We start from the raw sequence: 22,750 nt of genomic DNA, 5'->3' as shown, positions 1-22,750 counted from the left end.
GATTCAAATAGACATTAAAGCTTCAGAGGCACTGGTCTAAATGACATGACAATTGCCATTTTGGCCAAAGTTAGTGTCCTGAGGTGGCAAGCTGGAAGGTACAGTCAAACAAACAAACAAACAAAATCATCCCTCTTGTTAGATATGACAAATTTAGGCCTGATACACAACTTTTCATTGCAAAGGGAGTCATGATTGGCTTCCAGTCAGCTATAGTAGAGCTCAAATCTCTGCTGGTCACTGCATTAGATCAACAGTGAAGATGATGATGGTGATGATAATTATAATAACAACATTTACAGTGCATTAGATAACATACTAAATGTTTTACATGCATTATTTAATGCTCACGATAACCCTATCTATATCCATTTATAGATTACATAAATAATTAGCAGATAGTCCTTTCCAGCTTGTTTTTATCTACTCCGTATACTGAAAGCTATAAACTACATTTCCCAGACTCCCTTGTAGCTGGGGTGCAGGCATGCCACTCAGCTGCATCTTGCAGCCATAAGTGAACAACATGCAGTGGAAGCCACCTCTGGGAGATTGGATCTTCTGGTTCATGTGCAGGTGGGGGAAACTATAATGGACTATCTGGCATTTAGTTTCCAGGGCGTTAGGTACCAGGCTATGGGTGCCTGTGTCAGTGGTGTTTTGGTTACAAAACAACCACAGTGTTGCTGGGCAATTTTCCTGCCTGTGTTGTCTCTGAATATGTGGTATACAAGAAGGAGTCGCTGCACCCTCTTTCCCCAGAGATTCTGGGAGGTGCCTAATATCTTTTAGCAAATTCCTTTTTATTTCTCTACCTGGAGGGGACTCTACTGTTTGCCAGTAAGACCCTGGCTGGTATAGTAATTGAGATCAGTTAAATCGCTAAAAGATGGTGGTACTAAATTAGGGCACTGGGGTATTCCGTTTTCCAGAAAAGACAATGGTGTTTGGGATATTGTAAAGCAGAGATGTGAGGTTAATATTTCCTAGAATAGTGGTGATGAAGATGAAACTAGTGGCATTTTGTTAAAGGGACCAATAGTTTTTAAGATTAGTCTTGCTGCAATTTTGGAAATGTTCTATGCCTAAAAACAAACGTGTCTGTGGGGTAAAGCCAATAGAGAACCAAAACAATTATCTAGGCAAGGAATGAAAGAAAGAAAGGGAGGAGAAAGGAAATAAGATTTCTCTGGATGCCCACTTTGTGCCAGGCACTGAATTAGGGGCTTCTATAAACATTAACAAGGGGATTTTTAAATTACTGTATAAGGATTATACAACTTATCATGGTTGGCAGGCAATGGTGGCTCGTGCTCACACTGATCAAGAACAGTAAGAATTTTGACTAAAATAGATATATTTCGATGGGGCTCAGTTTTACTCCATTGAAAATATACTAAAAATGCTTTAAGCAATAATAATCTATTATGAACTTTCTGAAAAAAAAGTAGACGCCACCTGAGCAAGTAATATACGTGGGTAAATCCCAGCTGCTTATTATTGACCAAAAGGCATGAATGACCAAGTAGGAGGCCACACAGAGAATTCCCTCTCCTCCAGTCACCATTTCTTGCTTACCATGATTGTCCACTTTCTGTTTTCGGCCTCTGGGAATACAAGTGATCGTGGAGAATAAAACACTTCATCGTCCACTTCTTCTGGCTTTCTGGGCAAGCAGTGTAAAAATGTCCAGTCTGAAGCAGCAACTTTAGCCATCTAAAGAAGAGATGGGGTTAAGACTGTGTTTTGACTCTTATATGTGGCTATCACATTTGTCTTCTTCACAGTCAGAGTCTCTGACTCTGACCCGGGGTCAAAGGTCAATGCAAAGAGAGCGAGAAAGGGGCACAGTGAGGGTTTAAGCTCAAGGCACCCATCGGAAATGTATATGGTGCTTTCAACTTATGGAACTTTCTAGTCATTTTTTTTGATTTGGGAGATCACCACTCCAAGTTAAACCACTAACTCAGTTTTCTGGTACTCTGTCTAGTGAGTTGATGGACACTTGAGTAAGGAACTCTACTAGGGTAATATGTGGCTGATAGCAAAAGTCACCAGTTACACCCCAATGTATTTTAAAGGTTGCGTTTACGTGACAGTGTTGTATTTTTAGCTTATCTCAAAATTATGGTCTTTAGCACTTGAAGCATACTTCATTACTAGTTAAAACAATTTTGAAAAAGAGCTCTGAGATAGGAGTGCATGAAACAGGATTATGGGCACTATGCACTAGGTGGTTCATTCTTCATGCAAATGTCCTAGTAATTTTAATTTTCTCTAACAGTTAATTCCTGAAAATTACATTTTCCCATCCATTTTCATCGTTCACTTACAGATTCAAAACTACATTCCCTCATAAATTATTACCTCAAAATTACTGCCTTTGTACTAAATTTTTTTGTTTTTGTTAAAAAAACAATAGAAAATAGGCAAAGGATAATATGATATAATATGAAAGAATATTATAGTTTATAGAAAAAGATATGGAAATGGCCAATAAACATGAAAAGATGTTTAACTTCATTAGTAATCAGAGAAATACAAATTTTAAAAAGCATGAGATACAGATTTTTAAAAGTCAAAAATGTAAATTGCAACTAAGAACGGAGAGAGTGTGGAGGGATTATAAATTGTCAATCCTTTTTGGATGGGCAGTTTAGCAGCATTTCTCATATTTTCAAAAGTATATACCACTTCACGCAGAAATTCTTCTCCCTAGAAGGAGGATTCTATTCTCTAGTAATACCTGCACAAAGAAATATATATATAAAATGATCTTCATTGCAGCATTGTTTGTAATTGGAAATAGCCTAATTTTTCAACGGGAAACATTTTAGGTAAAATATGTTCCACTCATACTTTGGAATTCTATGCAGCCATTAAAAAGAATGAAAAATATCTGAATGAATGGACAAGAAAATCTAAGATTTGTTAGGTGGAAAAAATAAGTCACAATTATATGTCTAATCTACCATTTATGATAAATCATTAGGGGTGGAGGGGTGTGTGTGTGTGTGTGTGTGTGTGTGTGTGTGTTTGTAGGACTATGTAAATACACAGAAAAGGTCTGCAAAGAGACACAAAGGGCAAAGAATTCTGATGCCTCCACCATTGTGAGAGGGAAAAGCTTGCTTCTCTCTTCTGCCTGGGTTTCAATTCCTTCATCCCAGACAAAAGTGTCTTTCCAAAGGACAGAGCTAATCTTCAGGAGGAGAGAAATCACTGGGGGATACAGTCAGTGAGTCCTTTATAGGGAATGAAGGGACAGTCTGTTCTCCCCAAAGTGAATGAGTGATTAGATGATTCTGGCCTTTATGAATGGAATTAATGAACCTTAAGAGAGGCATCAGTTTGTACCTTCATTGTAACCTGGTAACCCTGGAAAGCCTGGAGCCGCTTTTTCTTCTCCTCTTCTTGCCCCATACTTATCCAAGTGTCTGTAATTAATACATTGCCTCCACGAGCCGCTTCCAATGGATCGTTCATCAGTGACAGCTTGGTACCATTCTGGCATACACGAGCAAGCCGGTTAAAGAACTTCACAGGACAGGGAAAGACAGTTACACCTTTACATATAAGGAGCATACCTCCTTGGTATACTGCTCTGCCAACTTGGTTATGCTGGGATCAGGCTCATAACCCTGCAGGGGGAAGAATGAACTGTGATTTAGATAGTTTTCTTATAAATGCCTTCTTATACATGCATTATTTTCCTTTCACCAATATCCCTGCTCTCCTTCCTGTTTTTGCTCTAAGTTGTAGCTCAACCATGTTCAGTAGAATATGATGTTGACATCTAGAATTTCAAACCTTAATGGTGCTTTGGGAGAATTTAAAAAGGTAATCAATTGCCCCATTTGTCTTTTATTATCTTTGACCTCTTTCGTCATAAAGACAAATGGGGTGTGGTGCTTTCCAGCTCTCGGTAGCACCTCTTCTTGTCCTCTGATAGTTTAAGAGGATTATATACATAATTCTACAACTTAATGCATTTTTGTTGCAGAGTCTCTCCACAAGCTGTTTTTTCTTAAATGCTATTTTTGTCTGAAATGCTTTTTCCCACCCACGCCATGTGGATAATGCTTTCGGGTCGCAGCTCAAATGTTTCCTCCTCAGAGAAACCTTCCCCTCACCACGTGAGCTAAATACTCAGAGCCCACATGCACACATCTTACTCTGTGCGCTCACCGGCCAGGATTCTGTGTGCAGGGAGCTTGCTTTGAAAGGCCTTTGCACAGCAAGTATACAGTTTTTGTTGAAATATATTCGTTTGGGTTGGTTTGGTGAGGGCAGGGTCGGGACTTGGGTGAGGCAAGCGCTCACTGTCAGGCGTGCAAACACAAATTTTGCACCCTGGGTACCTCACTTGCTCAGGCTGGTCTGAACCCTAGGTGGGCGGCGACACTGTGGGAACAGCTAAAGTCCCCCAAGCTATTCCAGACCCCACAGGTAACCCCTCTGCCTCCATCCTCACCCTCCAATCTGCTCTATACGCAGCAGAAAGAATTGTTTTCTCCGAAGCCTTCAATGTTTACTACTTGTTTCTTAAGTCGAAGCCGATTAAGAGTATCAAGGCTCCCCGCCGACATCTCCTGCTTCTGTCTCTTTTAATTTTGCTCAACATCTTGCTGCAGGAAAGCCAATCTCATTGTCATCCTTGTACACGTCTTGCCCTTTTCTGCCATCACAGCCTTTCACCCTTGCACACCTCCCCCTTTGTCCCCTTCCGGGCGTCTTCACTGGAACATGTCAGCTCCTCCTTTATCAAAACTCTAGGCCTGCCTCACCTCTGGACCCTCCATGTGGAAGGCTTGTCAGTCCAAACACCATAATTATCCTCATCATCCTCCATCCTTCTTGTTTTTCTGAATTCTTAGAATTTATTTTTGACTCGGTTTTATAAATTCTCAGTAGGACATTGCGATGGGTGCTGTGATGTGTCACCCAGATCCCCCTTCATGAATAAAAGACTTACTGTCCCAGCTGCTGCATGTGCGCCAGAAGATGGCTTTCAGCTGTCAGCCCTCTTCGGGCACTGCCTCAGCTGCACAGAAGCCGACTCACCCAGGGTCACGTACCCTTCCAAGGCCACCTGCATCCAGTGACTGATTGACAGGAGGACATAAAAACCTGACTCCATCCTCCCAACTTGGGACAGCCCTAAATAGCCATCTCAGATCTAGAATTCTCCATAAGGTCGGCTGAGTTTGCTCTTGGGCCTGCATCGCAGTTCGGTTTCTCCCTCTGCACTCCTGCTTCCTTCGCCTCCCTTCTCAAGGGCACGGTGTCATAAACATCCTGCACGTCCTGCATGCCAAACGCTCAGAATCTGCTTCCCAGGAAACTCGACCCACAACAGGCATGTTCAGATTTAGTCATTTGAAATTGTGTTTATTTGCACATAATTATCTATAATAGTTCCTTCTCTCATTAAAAAATTCTTGAGGAAAGAAACTATCAGATGACGATGATACCTGCAGACATTTTAGCAGCTGTATCATCCTCAAATAGCCATAAATTCTGGAGCTTTGTTTCCTGAAATTTGGGGAAGGTAATTAATTTAGTAAGGCTTGCTAATTGAGTAACTAATGTTGTGACCATTCATACTGGTAAACATAAATGCAGAGGCTTGGCTATTACCCCATGTACCTCCTGCCCTGAAAATTTAGCTCTCCCTTTGGAAAGCAGGTTTTATACTCCCTAAGTATAATCATTCTTAGAGAAGGAATCAATAAGCACTTAGAGAACCAACAGAGAGGTTTGGAAATTAGAAAATCACCCAACCTTGCATGCGCTGGGCCATGACTGAGAATACAAAGAGGAATTCTTTACTCACAGCTCAGCTTTCAATACTAAATCACTCATTGGCTTTTACATAAATCTTAAAACCAGACGAGGAAGGTGATTAACAGACCCAGTTCAGTCTAAATATTCACTTAGAACAATGTTAAAATCATTACCATCAATAGTTTATGGAACAATTTTACAATCAAGGACAAAATTACGTTTTCTTGAATATGTAAGTTATTGGTTGCAGAATGGAGAAATAGATTAACTATGGCCTTGGAAACTTTTCAGTGCTTCTTAAGTTTACACTAAGTCTCCTAGCTTTATCTTTAAAGGAAATAGGTCTACTTATAAATTGATGGAAAAACTTCTACACTTCAGACTTTCCAGAAGACTTTTTAAAACTGTTACTCCCACCAAAATTTAACCAGGTTTTAGTACTCTTTATCATTTAAATGAGTTTCTGCATAAGAACAATACTGAAATTACTCTGTAATATTGGGATTTTTTCCTTTGATGTTAATAAAACATCTTTGACATGCAATAAAATGTTTAAATCATGTATTTCTCCAACAGAATAAAACCTTTCCAAAAACACCTTATAGCAGGGAACAACTATTGTCAACGTATGTTTTATCTGTAAAACCCAAATGCAGTAAGAGTTTGCATTAATATAAAGCCCTTCTTCAAGCTAGATTTGTAGTGAGAGTGTGCTAACTCTCCCCATAAAATGAAGAAGAACTACCTTATTCACACGTCAGATCCGACCCTTTATTCCAGTTCATGCTGAATGAAAGGATTATCTATCTGTTGTAAGGGTTAGCTCTCTGCATCCCCAAAGTTTACTATAATAGGGTGGCTTCCAATATATGCTGCTGCCTATGCCTTGACACTTCTTCTGTGGCAAGTGTATTAGGTAGAACAGTGTCCTCCAAAAATTCCTTCCCCACCAGAACCTCAGAATGTGACCTTTTTTAGAAGTAGGGTTTTTGCAGATGTAATTAGTTAAAAGGAGGTCATACTGGATTAGTGTTGGCCTAAATTTAATATGACTGCTATCCTCATAAGAAGAGGAACATTTGGACAAGAAACACAGACATAAAGGGAAGAAGATGGAGGCAGAGATTGGAGTGATGCCGCCACAAGCCAAGGAATGCCTGGGGCGACCAGCAGTAGGAAGAGACAAGGACGGATCATCCCCTAGAGGCTTTGGAGGGGCTGTGGCCTTGCCAGCACCTTGACTTTGGACTTCTAGTCTCCAGAGCTGTGGGATAATACATTTCTGTTGTTTTAAGCCACCCAGTAGGAATTTGTTATGGCAGTCCTGGGAAACTAAGGCAGCAGGTGCATTGACTCAAACCGGTTCAGCAAGAACACTAGAGAAAAGCATTTTGTTTTGTCTTATTTGTTTTATTTGGTTTTGGCAGGATGCAGCAATGCTGGTGCTCTACCCAGATGCCCTCAGAGGACCCCGTTTTCCATCTTTTGCCCCCTCTCCCCATTTCAGTGTGCTTTTAACACCTTACAGTCACAGCTCTTCTTCAGAAGATGGCCCACTGGCCACCGACTGCTTTTCCTGCCAAACGTGCCAGGGGATTCACCACCCTACCTCCCACGCTGCCCTTGGCCAATGTCTGGGTTCCAAGGATAACAGCCCATCTTCCTTGCCTTGGGTTGGGACAACTCTGGGGTATAACCTACACTCCAGAGCTCACTTGTTGGATCAGGCTGAAGCCCCCTTCTGTGGGACAGTGCCCGACATGGCGCTTGGGTGACCAAATAACCCTAGCTTGCCTGGGACCCTCCCAGTTTTAGCACTGATAGTCCCACGTCCCCAGAAAGCCCTGGGTCCCTCTTAAACTCAAGAAGCAGAAGCAAGGAGGAATTTTTAGGCCTCACATATTCACCTCTGGATGTCTTCGCTTATCAGAGTGAATCACAGCAGTGACTACTGAGATAACAGCAAACACATGTTCGGTCAGAAACACTGGTGGACAATTTTGTGAATCATCATCCCTTAATGAGAAGATAAGTTCTGTCTTTTACTTCGTTTCTGAAATGGCTTCTATTTAGGGGAGCTTTCCCTTCAAAAGACTCCTGATAGGAAATTGTAACTAATGAGAAACATAATGGTGAAAAGAATTCAGTAGAGAGGGGGTATGTAAAAGGTTCGGTGGAGATCCTTCAGGACTGATTTGTGTATGAGTCTCTTGTAGAATTAGTTTTTATCCTCTAAAAGGCCTGCTTCTTTTGTATGAGGCTGGGAGTATCTTTTTTTTTTTTAGTTTTATTGAAGTATAGTTGATTTACAATGTTGTGTTAATTTCAGCTGTACAGCAAAGTGACTCAGTTATACATATATAGATACATTCTTTTTCATATTCTTTTACCTTATAGTTTATCACAGGATATTGAATATAGTTCCCTGTGCTATACAGTAGGACCTTGTCGTTTATCCATCCTGTATATAATAGTTTGCATCTGTTAATCCCAAACTCGAGGCTGGGAGTATCTTAACATAGGGCTTCTCCTAGGGGGATCTGCACTTTTTTATTTTGGTGTATTTATTTACAGACTTAATATGTAGGTAGAACATTTACATGTTAAGAAATTCAAACCACATAAAAGGATATGCTGTGGAAATAAAGTCTCCCTCCTACCTCTATCCTTGAATCTCCCAGTTGCACTTCTCACAGACAACAATTATTACCAGTTTCTCGTGTATCATAAAGGGTTACTTTGGACCTATAAAAGAAGTCACACTTCCCATACATCCTGTGAGAGATTAATAGCAGGGTAGGAAGTAAGTGGGGGTAGCTTCACAGCCAGGACTCAGATTTAAAAGGCTGAAGGGCCCCTGGATTTGAGTTTTGAAGCACTAAGCTGGTGTACATGCCATTGCTGTGTCCTTCACATTCGAGTGAATTTTTTTTTTTTTTTTTTTTACCAAATCGTAGTACTCAAAAAATGACAGCATCTTCCCCATGCCTTTTGGGATTTCTACGCTGTCTGGATTTCATTACTTTCTTCAGCCTTTGTGGTAGCCATGCACAAGAATGCCAGTCATCATAATGGCTGGTTTCAGGGTACTCAAAGGGATAATTCAGACATGCTTTTAACACAGACTTACAGGGTGAAAGGCATCAGGCAAGACTATCCCTTTTTGTAGAGATGGGAAATTGGAAACTCAAGAGGCCGGGTAGCTATAATAGTAGGGCTAGTAACATAACCTAAACTTTGTGGCCTCACCTGTCCTCTCCTTGAATGGAAGAGAGGTTTGTCTTTCACTAGGTAATTGCATCTGGGAATGATTTCAAAGGGGGTTAGTTTCAAGGCAGAAAGTTTCCCTACCTTTGGAGTAGCCACCTGAAGGTGCATCCCGAATTTCGCTGCACTCATCATGATGGAGTGCAGGATGTTATTCCCATCCCCAATCCAGCTGAGGGTAAGGCCTTTCAGAGAGCCGTAGTGTTCCTGAAAGGCAAGGGATGGAGGAGATTACATCTGGGAGGAAATCCACTCATGTGAAACAGTTATTAGGGTTACAATAAAGGAGACAATCTACATCTCAATTTTAAGTGGTTTCTTGGAAAGAATAAGCTACTAATTTTTTTTGCATTATACAGAGCAATTCAATAACATGAAGGTACAATCACAAAAAAATAGCAATATGTCCTAATATCTTAAGCCAAGACATCATATGAGCTCATATGGAGACTCACTTTCATATATTTCAAATCTGAATCTTTGTTGTATTTATTCTTTCATTCAACAAATTGAGAACCATCAATGTCCAGACACTGTCCTTGGCCCTGGAGATATAACAATGAACAAAGGAGACAAAAATCACTGCCCTTATGAATCTTACACTTGTTGGTATAAGAAAGGGGAAATACAATGCACCTAGAACAGCGTAGCATGGTAGTTGAGTAAGTTCCCGTTTATATAAAGTTTAAAAACCATTAATACATTTGGTTGTTTATAGATATTGACATGTACAGCTAAAGTATAAAAACATGCTTGGAAATTATAAATACAAACACCAGGATAAAAATTTCTTTGCGGGGTTCGAGGAAATGGACTTCAACTCTTACCTGTAACATTTTATTTAAAAACAACAAAAAATTCTAAAGTAAGATTTGGCAAAACTGTATAATGGGCACATGGATATTTGTTTTACTTTCCTTGAAGTGTCTGTAGGTTTCATATATCTTATACGTTTATATATTTATAAAGTTAAGATTTTAAAAACAGAAAGGCTAACTAATTTGAAGATCACAGAACTACTGGGTGGCTAAGCTTGGATGTAAATCCAGGTTCATCTGATTTAGATTCCACGCCCTTAATAAGCTGCTATGTATTCATTCGGCTCCTACTTTGAGAATTTCCTTTATGAAGGCATTGCACCAGGTCCTGCAGGGGACAATATGATGAGTAGAACATTTCACTATACCTGATGAATGTATAATCTAGCAATGATAAAGCCCCAAGGGGAAGCATTAATTATCTGACGTATATGTAAAGCCACAAATACAAACAGACACTTGGTATCTAACATCGTTGTGTCATCCTCTCTGCATTAATCTTACCTTCATCACCAAAGAGTTTCATTTTGAGTTTAACCTGACATGTACATGTGTGTAGCTTATTCAAATGAGGAGGAAGATTGACCTACCTATCCAGTTTGCCCTGTCTCCCCAGAATAGTCCATAGACGCAGAAACCATGGTTGTTAGGATTCCCAGTGGCAAGACTCTGTAGATTGGCTGTGGCAAACCCAATGGGATGAATCTTTCAAAGTTATTCAAGTTTTTAATTTGAAGGAACATGGCTAAATTTGAGCCTCAATTCTATAAATTCTGCATGCTCTTAACTCCACTCTTAAGCAATTTATTAAAATGATAGAAAATGGCCTCCTTCTCAGAAAGTCATTTAGTAATTGACCATTCTGAATGTTCAAAGCACACTCCACCAGTCTTCACTGCCAAGTCACAGAGCCTGATATATATGGATTACATAACGATTCTTCTATTTTCTGTGCTCCAGCATTCCCTGTTCATCCACTGTGTTAAATATGGCACCAAAAAAGCAAAGGTTTGAGAACAGAAGTATCTATAATCTGTTTTTAGCAATGCCCTGTCTTCCTTGGATATCTAGTTGTACACATATGCTATAATTCTTTGCCAAGATATTATTTGAAAACAAAACACCAATACCACAATTTAAATGCTTCCGTTTAGAGCTGGTTAGGAATTATTGATTCTGCTCTTGTGTGAGGCAAAGAAATAAGCCAACCTGGAGAGTGAGGTAATCAGCCAGGATCTGGATAGGATGGTACAAATCTGACAGCCCATTGACGATTGGGATGGATGCTTCTTTAGCCAGGATGTCCAGATCCGATTGTTTATACACTCGCGCCAACACTGCATCTGTCATGCTAGACAACACACTGTGACAAACCAAGAAAAAATCATCTAAGTTGATTATGCTTAATAATTCCTTCTAAATATAGGGTCTTAGACAGTAATAAGAAATGCTAATACATTAGAATTTTTACTGTTACAACTGCCTATCAACATGACGGATTTAAAAGCTAATAATAAACATGTAATCATTCCAGAAGCCAGATGTTGTTCCACTGATGTCTTAGCCAATGACCGCTGATTTTACTATTTTTTACGGAGATAAGAAACCAATTGTGAGCCTAGCAGTTGTGATAATGAATTATAATTGCTATATGGCAGTTGGTAAAGTTAAAAGAGACAAGACCAGGGGCTTCCCTGGTGGCACAGTGGTTGAGAGTCCGCCTGCCGATGCAGGGGACACGGGTTCGTGCCCCGGTCCGGGAGGATCCCACATGCCGCGGAGCGGTTGGGCCCGTGAGCCACGGCCGCTGAGCCTGCGCGTCCGGAGCCTGTGCTCCGCAACGGGAGAGGCCACAACGGTGAGGGGCCCGTGTACTGCAAAAAAAAAAAGAGAGACAAGACCAAAAACAAGATATACAGAGAAAAATTAATGAACTGGATTGCGGCATTTTGTGAGGGGGACATCATCTCACAAATACACACTTTCACTATAAAATTGAAGGTAGCAGTGTGGCAGTCAAAGAGGTGCATACAAAGGTTGTTTTGCAAGAGAGAACCTTCTGGGAGGAGTGCTATTAGCTGACAGCCCCCAGCTGCTGCACCTTTGGAGTCTGCTGCAGCATTGCTGCTGAGGCCACACCCTCCCCAGGCTGTTCCCACCAAGGACAGAGCACAGGAGGGCCCCAGAGCTGGGCCATTCTGCCTGACACGGGACATCTCTGATGGGCAGCAAAGATGGATATAACTACTCTCATTTTATAGCTGAAGGACCTGAGACAAAAAGAAGTTTAGTAACTTGCCCCAGATCACACAGCTAAGTAAGTTGGAGGAGCTCATATTCAAACCAAAGTCAGTTTAACTCAAAAGACCACGTTCTTACCATTACAACACATTGCCTCAAATTTGCAGATGATAAAAACCTGGAATGAGAAACTGGGATCCAGATTTTAAGCTCTCTCTATATGTCAGGGTGATGGTGGTCCCTCAGCTAAAGCTTCAGCCTTACAAAAATAACAGGGATGGCCTTTTGTTTAAAATCTTGGTTTCTTCTTATTTAAAGGGAAACCCCACAGCAGAGGCTTCTAACCATTTTAGTTTTAAGGAACTCTTTTTAATGGCGAAAAAAAAATTGGAAAGCCTCCCATAATAGTAGTTATATTAAATATATAGAGTCATTATTATAAGGTATCCAGTTAGCCTTTGTAATTTTGGTTCTGTAACTTACTAGCTGTGTGACCTTGGACATGTTATTTAATTTCTCTATGACTTAGTTTCTTCATCTGTAAAACCATAATAACAATATCTATCCCATTGCGTTATTGTGAGGACTCATGAGATAACCTATATAAGATGCATATGCCTTGTTCATATGTATGCCTTGTTCATAGTTCATAAGTATGCCTTGTTCATAGTAGAAGATCAAAAAGTAATAGATGATATTACCATGTCAAAAGCAAATGTATAAAAACTAGAGCTAGTATTTAGTAAGGATTTCATAGATTTGTATTTTAATCATCATATATTTGGAAAATTAGTCCTTCTTATATATCTGAGACATATTATTTACTCAGTCTGTAGAAAACTTTTGCTGCTTATAAAATTCAATGACCACTAAAAAAATTCCTTGCTCCCAGAGATTAGAGAATCAAAGATTGAAAACCATATTCCTGTAACAATATTTTCTAGACTCAGGGTTTTTTTCAAATTTTCACAGATTTCTCATACCCATAGTTCCCAGGTTTTCAGATTTCATGGATCAGCAAAATTTCTAAAAACATATGGAGATCAACATATGATTCCCAACTTTTTGTTTAGAAGATTAAGGGCATGAGAAACAAGCAGATAAACACATATAATATGTTAATATCTTCATTTAGTAAGAGAGGACATTTTAACAACAAAAAAGGTGTGAATGACCTAATCTCAGAAATGATCCTTGAATTAATTTAGCTTTTTGAAATTCACTATATTGTCTTTATTTTTCTTATTTTACAACTTCTGATGAAAACTTCCCATGGCAGGGCATCAGTGGAGGGGTCAAAATTTGGAAACCAGTGCTCTCAACTGTCTAAGCACATTGTACATTGTAGTTTGAAAGAGGTGAATAAAAGAGCCGCTTTAGAGTTTCTCTTGTAAAACAGGTGACATTTGATGGTTGACTAAGACCGGAGTTTTCAATTTTTGCTGCATATGAAAGTCACCTGGAGAATTTTTAAAACTCTGGAGGCCCAGGCCATAATCTCTATCAATTTCATCAGGAAAATAGAATCTCTAGAGGTACGACCTAGAGATCAACATTTTTAAAAACTTTCCAGGAAATTCCAGGGTGCAGCCAAGGTTGAGAACCAAAGCTAGAACCTCACTCCTCAAATCAACAGTATCAGCATCACCCGGGAGCTTATTAGAACTGCAGAATCACAGGCCCCACCCAGATTTACTGAATCAGAATCTGTATTTTGACAAGGTTTCCAGGTGATTAATTTGCATATTAAAGTTTGAGACTCCTAATAAAGTGAAAATTGACGCCACCATATTTTTGAAAGTATCATCCATTCTTTTCTTCAAAACCTAACCAGCCCCCCTCCCCTCCCCGGCAAACATCAAGAGATCAAGAGATGGCAGCGCACAAAGACAAAGGACTTTGTCCACAGTCTCATTGGCAAGGAGTGCTTTCTAGTTCAATTGAAAGAAAAAGGCATCTCAAATCCTGAAAAATGAATAATTTACTCCCTTCCATTAAGGCCCGCATCTTTACAGTAACCAGCTAGCCTGACCTATCTGGTGTCCTAAGGCAATGGGTCCCAAACTTGGGTGTATATCAGAACTAAGTGAATAACTAATAAACAACAGAGGTCCAAGCTCCTGAAATAGGGTAGACTGGGTCTTTGTACTTTTACCAAGTTTCCCAAATAACTCAGATAACCTTCCAAAATTTGAGAACCACTGTCCTTAGACATAGGCTATTATGTTAAAAGAATTTTAGATCTTCTCCCCTTTTTTCAAAATCAAAATACAGATTCCCTTCACCATACAGATATACTGATGTTTCATACTACAGAATGCAGGCTTTTAACTCCACCTTGAGAAAGTTATTTAGATGCCGGTAGATATCCCAATAAGATCTATAATTATAATCAATTTCCTATTTCAGAAGAATTGGTTAATTTTATGATACCTAAAATCCTATGAGAGAGAGAGAGGTAGAGGGGTGTTTGACCCCAAAGGATTTCTTTAAATATGCATCACTTCCTACAGTGTGTAGAGACAGAATAAAAAAAAAAATCTGGATTAACCATTACAGTTGACTTTCTGGAATCTCCCAGTCAGAAAAACAGATCTGAGTTCAGTTGTAGCCTCTCAAATAATTTTAGGGAGCTAGGACCATGGGCTGCCAACCTCTTATGGTTTTTATGAACTTTATGACGTGTTGTTAAGTTTTGCTGTGTATGTCACAGATAAATGTTATCAACCTCATAGATGAGAAAACCAAGGCTTTTGAAAGCCTTGAAGTAATTAGAGCAAGGTTAGGAAAGAATAAAAAAGGATGAGGCTGAAAGAGGGAGACACTAGGAGAGCAACTGGAGAAGTCAATGCCCGATACACTTGAGTTTTTCAAGAATATTGAAAAAGGGCAGTTGTCGTCATTCCCTCCCTTGAACAATCCCAAGAGCTCTGGAACAAAGCAGCCAAAAGGCAAGCATGCATTTACTTGCCCTGTTTATAATGTGGAGTTGGTAACCCTGGAACCTCTATGGTATAATCTCATGGAATAGTGACTGGTCTGCTTTACTGAGGTTGCCCAACACCTCCTAGAACAGAGGTTCTTGACCTTGGCTGCACATTAGTATCACCTATGAAGCTGTAAAAACCCTGTTGCCATATTCTGCCCTTTGGAAGTTTAAATTAGAAGCTATGGTGGGGGAGTCACATCAATATTTTTTTATAATTGCTTTACATACTTTATAAGATTTAATCATCATGATAATTTTAAAGGTTAAGTATACATACTTTTTTTTTTACATATACATGTATCTATTCTTCTTCAAATTCTTTTCCCATTTAGGTTGTTACATAATATTGAGCAGAGTTCCCTGTGCTATACCCAGTAGGTCCTTGTTGGTTATCCATTTTAAATATAGCAGTGTGTACATGTCAATCCCAGACTCCCTAACTATCCCTCCCCACCACCTTTCCCCGCTGGTAACCGTAACTTCGTTCTCTAAGTCCATGAGTCTGTTTCTGTTTTGTAAATAAGTTCATTTGTAACATTTTTTTAAGATTCTGCATATGTGATAGCATACGATATTTCTCTTTCTCTGTCTGACTTACTTCACTCAGTATGATAATCTCTAGGTCCATCCATGTTGCTGCAAATGGCATTAGTTCATTCTTTTTAATGGTTTAGTAATATTCCACTGTATATATGTACCACATCTTCTTTATCCATTCATCTATCGATGGATATACTTAGGTTGCTTACATGTGCTGGCTATTGCAAACAGTGCTGCAATGAACATTGGGGTGCGTGTATCCTTTCAGACCATGTTTTTCTCTGGATATATGCCCAGGAGTGGGGTTGCAGGATCATATGGTAGCTCTTTTTTAGTTTTTAAGGAACCTCCATACTGTTCTCCACAGTGGCTGTACCAATTTACATTCCCACCAACAGTGTAGGAGGGTTCCCTTCTCTCCACATCCTCTCCAGCATTTATTGTTTGTGGATTTTTTGATGATGGCCATTCTGACTGGTGTGAGGTGATATCTCTTTGTAGTTTTGATTTGCATTTCTCTAATAATTAGCGATCACATCAATATTTTTAAAGCTCCCCAGGTTATCCCAATCTGAAGACAAGGCTGAGAAGTATTATCCTAGAAAATAGAGTGAGGAGGTGGGAGGAGAGTGGGATACTCTGCTGCTGGGTGGAACAATAGATCAGTGTAGAGGAGGAAAGTCTTAGTAGTTGCTGAAATCTCATACTATAGGAAAAGTGAGGGATAACAACACGATACGTTGTACTGGAAAGAACAAGATTTCATACACTTATAAAAGAAGCACAGTTGACCCGTGAACGATGTGGATTTGAACTGCACAGGTCTACCTAAACGTGGATATATTTCAATAGTAAATACTACAGTACTACATGGTCCATGGTTGGTTGAATCCATGGACGCTGAGGAACTGCAGTTACGGAGGGTGGACTGTAAGTTATATGTGGATTAACCCCTGTGTTGTTCAAGGGTCAACTGTATTTTCCTTTCAGCTCAGTCACTACCAAGAGCAGTCCTGTGGCAGCAGCAGTAGCTATAATCTTCTCTCCCCTCAACACTTGTAAGCATCGCTAGTGCCCAAATTTTGGTCTTAATATTGTTCTATACCTTAAAAGGGAAACAGAAACTATTAGAGGATAGTTAATTCCATGTCCCTGGGCAGGATAAAATCAGTATAGGTCTGTAACACCCTGTTGTTGCTAGGAAGCAAAAATGATTTTAGAAATAGTAGAGGCAGTGCTAAAAGGAAAAAGAACTAGCTTAACCATTTGTCAAGTTGTGATCATTTATAGTAAAAATCATTAAGTAAAACATGTTGTGCTTATAAAAGGCCATGATGCTCATAAGAAAAGAGTTAATATAAAGAAAATGTACAAAAATATAATTGTAATATCAAAGAAAGATGAATATTACCATGTACATTTAAATTTATTTACTTAAGTAGGAAAGTGCTTATATATAACTGTATAGATACAGATAGATATTTCGTGGGATTTTGTTAAGTGTATTTCTCTTCATAAAGTATAGATAATGTGCCATTTTTAATGTGTGTAAGCGACAAATAATTAACACAACTTAGATACCCAATAGTCCTAGAAATAGTAGAAACTATAACATGAATGGACAGGCCCCATCAGCATTTGTGGTCTTATGTAAAATGAAGTAGAAGAGGAATCCTGCAGCTGACTAGCACCCGTCGCCACACACAATTTCCAATTAGAAAGATGATACAACCATTTATTCTAAAACAATAAGTTAACTGTCCTGAAGAAGAAATCTAAATTTTCAAACTCACGTTCCTGTCGCTCTAGTAGTGAAACCTCTTGGTGACCCAACTAATTATAAAACAATGCCAATCAGAAAGGCATATATTTCAAAATGTGGAAACCAGGCCAGGTTAATATATCATAAAAATATTACAATGGGTCATGTACTGCCACAGATTGAAAACAAATAAAAATTGAAGGATACCCCATCTTTTAACTTCTTTAATAAATCAAAATCCATATGAAAAACAGAAACAAGGATCCTATGGTAGACAGAATAATGCCCCTCCCCCAAGGATGTTCATGTCCTAATATCCAAAACCTGTGTATTTCCTTACGTGGCAAAGGAAATTCTGCAGATGTGATTACATTAAGGATCTTGAGATGGGGAGATTATCCTGAGCTGGGTCCAATATAAGAGAGAGGATCCTTATAAGAGAGCCGCAGGAGGGGGGATTCCCTGGTGGTCTAGTGGTTAGGGCTCCGTGCTTCCACTGAAGGGGGCACGGGTTCAATCCTTGGTCCGGGAACTAAGATCTCACAAGCTGTGCGGTGCGGCCAAAAAAAAGGAGCGAGCGAGGCAGGTCAGAAGTGAGAGAAGATGCTGGCTATGTTGCTGGCTTTGAAGATGGAGGAAGGGAACCATGTGCCAAAGGATGTAGGCAGCCTCTGGAGGCTGGAAAGGCCAAGGAGTCTTTAATACGGGAGCCTCCAGAAGGGGCACAGCTCTATGGGCTCATTTTAGACCTCTGACTTGCAGAAGTGTAAGATAATAAATTTGTGTTGTTTTTAAGTCACTAAATTTATGGTAATTTGTTAAAGCAGCAATAGGAAACCAATATCAGATCCCGTGATTAAAAATGAAAATTAGGTTATAAAAATATATTCAAGCTAGTGGATGGCAGCTTGAATTTAATTCATCTTGAACTTAGCAAGCAGTTCCCAAACCCAACCAAAATTAAGTGGCCAGCAATCCACTAAACCTACATTCCTAGCCTCTTGAGATGATTTTTCTTCTTTCCAGTCTGGTAAAATTACACACACACATTTAAATTCCAGGACCATGTAAGGATAAGAATAAAAGTAGGGGTAAGAATGTAAACAAAATTAAATCTATGATATTAATAGCGTTGTGCTCAGTTTTATTGTTAAAATATTAATCAGCTCTCTAATCAGTGTGGTGTTTTAGGTATATATTTTCCTTTTTAAAATATTTAGAGCATTCAAGAAAATCTGAAATGCTAGGCTTGTGATTAAGTGTTTTAAAGCATTTGATTAAATTGCAATCAATGTTTAAATGGTTGACGAGACTTGTTTTGTTCATTTAATATGTATTTGATTTAGTGGTTGTATAAGTAGTGTGTGAATGTTTAAAGCAATCATTCTGAAACTTAAACACGCATCAGAATCACCAGGAGGGCTTATTAGAACACAGCCAGTTGTGTTTCTGATTCAGTAAGTCTGGGTTGGGGCCCAGAAGAATTTGCATTTCTAACGAGCTGTCGGGTACTGCTTATGCTGCTGATTTGGGGACCACACTTTGAGAACCACTGAGGAATGTTTGCTCTTTTTTTTTATGTTTGCTCTTTTATGTTTATAGAAATACTAAATTCATAAGATTAAGATATTGGACTGTAAACGAAGTACAACGAGTAGGGAGTATTTCTATAGCACAAAAAGCCTCTTAGACATTAAAGCATCTATGAGCAAAGGGGAGTATGACAAAGCTTGATAGAAAATGTCACTTCAGTCATTCAGCCACAGAAGCTGCAGGTGAAATGAATCGATATGGGGGAAGGAACAACCCTAAGCTGTTTTCACATTGGAATCACTTGGGGAAACAAAGATATTAAAGACCTTTAAATAGACAATATTATTTTGTCAATAATGTTGCTTTCTGCTTTATGTTTATAAGTCATAGAGAAATCACCATTCTTATTTTTCTTCTTCCAGTCTACTAAAGATCTTAAAAAACAATGACTTTTCACTAGAAACAATGACAGACCTGTAACTCGGGCTGGATTTACAGGCCCATTAACAGTATTCTGGGCTTTCTATAGTTCTCCAGCAATTTGACACCCCCGCTTTAAACATTGTAAGAGCTGTGTTATATGTGTTACAAATGAAAGGTTGACAAGTTAAAAATACTCTCTGGCTCTGTAATGACTTTTCATTTTGGTCTCTTTTCATTTCCATTGAATATATAGAGTTCTGTTTGCCTTCCGGTGGATTTCTGCAGCTTTGCAGACAATCTTAGGCATCTGTCAACAATGGTAGCAAAACAGCTTTTGCAAAATCCAAAGTACCCAAATTTAAAGTTTCTCACACGTATCAATTTGCTCTGGATGTTTCATTACCAATATGAGGATTTTAAAAAAAAATAGTTAACAAGTTAAAATATTTATTCAACTTGATTTTGCCTAAGTGTTTAAAATGTCATCTATTTTTTCCCCCCATCATCTCTTTTCCTACTGTTTAGAAAAAGGAGAAGCATGACGTAGGACTTTAAATGGAAAGATAGTTCAAGAGATAAAATGTTAACATTGATTATTTCTGGATGATGGCAGTATTGGTGGTTCTAGCTATTTTTTAAATCTCTTTTAGTGTTTTCTACCAAAAGGAATATGAATGTAATAACCAGAAAAAAACCATATCATTCAAAAAAGGAAATTTCTCCCAAACATGATTTGGAAAGTAATTGAAAATGAAATAGGGCTTCTTAGAGTAATGGCTAATTCTTGACCTTAATGAAGAAATGTGTAAGATGAGCCCGGAACATCTTGCCATGTCAAAAAGCAAAGGAGTTATTAAAGACTAATAAAGTTATGTCAAAATGACCTAGTAGCCAACTTGAAGACAGATCACATTGGCCAAATATGGGACAATTTGAGCACCAATAAGAGTAATAACTGCAATTAATTGAAACCTTCAAATATATTAAAATGCATGAGTTTATGAAGATACTACAAAACAGGACATTGAGAAGAGTCATAGCAAGATCAATTTTAACTCAGTATAAAAGAGAACTTTCAGTCAGTTTCAATGAACTCTGGTCAGAAAAGTCAGACTGTATAAAAATGGAACAAGAACTGCAATGAACATACAATGGAATATTACTCAGGCATAAAAAGAAACGAAATTGAGTTATTTGTAGTGAGGTGGATGGACCTAGAGACTGTCATACAGAGTGAAGTAAGTCAGAAAGAGAAAAACAAATACCATATGCTAACACATATATATGGAATCTAAGGAAAAAAAAGTTCTGAAGAACCTAGGGGCAGGACAGGAATAAAAACACAGACGTTTTGGAGAACGGACTTGAGGACACGGGGAAGGGGAAGGGGAAGCTGGAACGAAGTGAGAGAGCGGCATGGACATATATACACTACCAAAAGTTAAATGGATAGCTAGTGGGAAGCAGCCACATAGCACAGGGAGATCAGCTCGGTGCTTTGTGTCCACCTAGAAGGGTGGGATAGGGAGGGTGGGAGGGAGACGCAAGAGGAAGAAGATACGGAGATATATGTTTATGTATAGCTCATTCACTTTGTTATACAGCAGAAACTAACATACCATTGTAAAGCAATTATACTGTAATAAAGATGTTAAAAAAAATGGAACAAGATAGCTCTGTATATAAAGAGTGCCCTGATACTGGATATTTTCATGCAGGCTCAAGAATGATTTTGAAGGAATGGTGTGGAAGAGGCATGAAAAGGATGGTTGATCTAAATAGCTCATAAAAATCTTTCAAACCTCAAGTTTCTATTATTCTTTAATATTTTTTCCCTTTGGTATGAAATCACAACTTGTTTAGGAACTAACTAAAACACCCAGAAAGCCAAAAGAAAACAAAGCAAAACATAACAATAAATACCATAAACAAAGTCTCCCATGGCTCCAGGAAGGTCTGGTGCAGAGTCTGTGGTTGGGTAAACAGATACTAAAAACAAAGAAACAAACAAAACCCAAAACCCAAAACCCCAATAGTGTGCTGGGCCAGATCTTAAGAGCAAACATGGATATTGATGAGATGGGCAATCACAAAACAATCCTGATAATCTTAGAAAGAGTTGAGTAGTTCCTAAAATATTGGAATATGGTAGATGTGTTGCAAAAGCCAAAAGCAAACACAAGTTGTATTCTCATAGGGTCCTCCCATTCATTCTTCCTTCTGTCCCCATCCTGCCTTGAATCACTGTGTGCCCCCTAAATTCCAGTTGGTTATCAATGACATCTCCAACCAGTTGAATAGCTAATTGGCAAACAGTGGGAGGAATTTCCGGTTGTGCACAACGACACCATTGAGAACTCTGTAATCATTTAAAAATGGGCATTTCCTATTTTTACTTTTTATGGAAGCAGGCCAAGGCCCTAGAGAAGACATAGACTTTATCCCCAACGTAAATTGGCCAAGGAATAAACTTGCTGACTGAGTCTCCCTCTGGGAGGGAGAATATTCCAGTGCTCTGATATCTCTACACAGGTTATAATTTTAGTTATATCAATATAAGAATGATGAGGAAACAAGATAATACCTTCAGCACACCTAGGTGGGCTCCTCTCAAATGGGCTAAGGTTGGAAGAAGCCCAGGGATGTTGAATGATATTGCCATATGCAATTTATTTAGGAAGGCAGAAGCCTTTTGACTTATATGTTAGTTCCTAGTTTTGAAGACCTCAGAGATAAATGGGTAGGGCATAATGGCGTTCAGAATGACCTCCTCAAAATGTGCTATAGGAATCTCAGTGTTGGGTCAGCATAGGCTGACTAGGAGATCACAAAGATGGCCAGAATTGAATCAGAGCTTGTCCTGAGATTGAGTTAGGCCATACCTTGATTCAACCAACAGTACTTGAATTTCTTCTGTGGGCCTGTCCTTTAAAAGCACTATCTGATTTATCCTCATATAAACTCATTGAGATACGTATTTGTATCTCCATTTTACAACCGAGAAACCTAAGTTTCAGAAGCAACTGGTCCAAACCACAGGGCCAATGTGGTATGAGCTGTGACTTGAACTGAAGCCCAGCCCTGCTTCAAAGCCCCTACTCTCTACGCTGTGGCAAACTGCCTCTGAACTATGGCTATATCATATTTCATGTTGTGAACAACTAGCTTTTGTTACCATTTACCCAAGGACCTACAACTGCCATGCTGCTAGTTTCTTGGTGGCCTCTGTAAAGATTCTTGGAGATATCGTATTTCCTATTAGATACAAATTGATTAGTACCTAATCAGGTACGTATTTCCCATTAGGTGCCAATATTTTACAACATTTTACCAAGAAACCTAAGTAAGATTACCTTTTTTGGTCTTGATATCATTGGTATAAATATCTTA

General features: G+C 39.0%; 1 protein-coding gene across 1 annotated transcript in view; it reads right to left on the bottom strand.

Annotated features, from left to right (window-relative positions):
- The window catches only part of OTC (ornithine transcarbamylase), a 57,667-nt gene that overhangs the window by 5,831 nt on the left and 29,086 nt on the right, over window positions 1-22,750 (bottom strand). The window contains exons 5-9 of the mRNA XM_082864765.1: window positions 11,082-11,235; window positions 9,139-9,261; window positions 3,588-3,641; window positions 3,358-3,507; window positions 1,579-1,716 (exon numbers count right to left, since the gene is read on the bottom strand). Coding sequence (XP_082720891.1) covers window positions 1,579-1,716; window positions 3,358-3,507; window positions 3,588-3,641; window positions 9,139-9,261; window positions 11,082-11,235 — 619 coding nt within the window. The remainder of the gene's footprint in view (window positions 1-1,578; window positions 1,717-3,357; window positions 3,508-3,587; window positions 3,642-9,138; window positions 9,262-11,081; window positions 11,236-22,750) is intronic.

The sequence above is a fragment of the Leucopleurus acutus genome (genome assembly GCF_964270905.1).
Source record: "Leucopleurus acutus genome assembly, chromosome: X".
Classification (NCBI taxonomy): domain Eukaryota; kingdom Metazoa; phylum Chordata; class Mammalia; order Artiodactyla; family Delphinidae; genus Leucopleurus; species Leucopleurus acutus.
The sequence above is the reverse complement of the archived record's forward strand: the minus strand, read 5'-3'. Positions and strand labels throughout refer to the sequence as shown.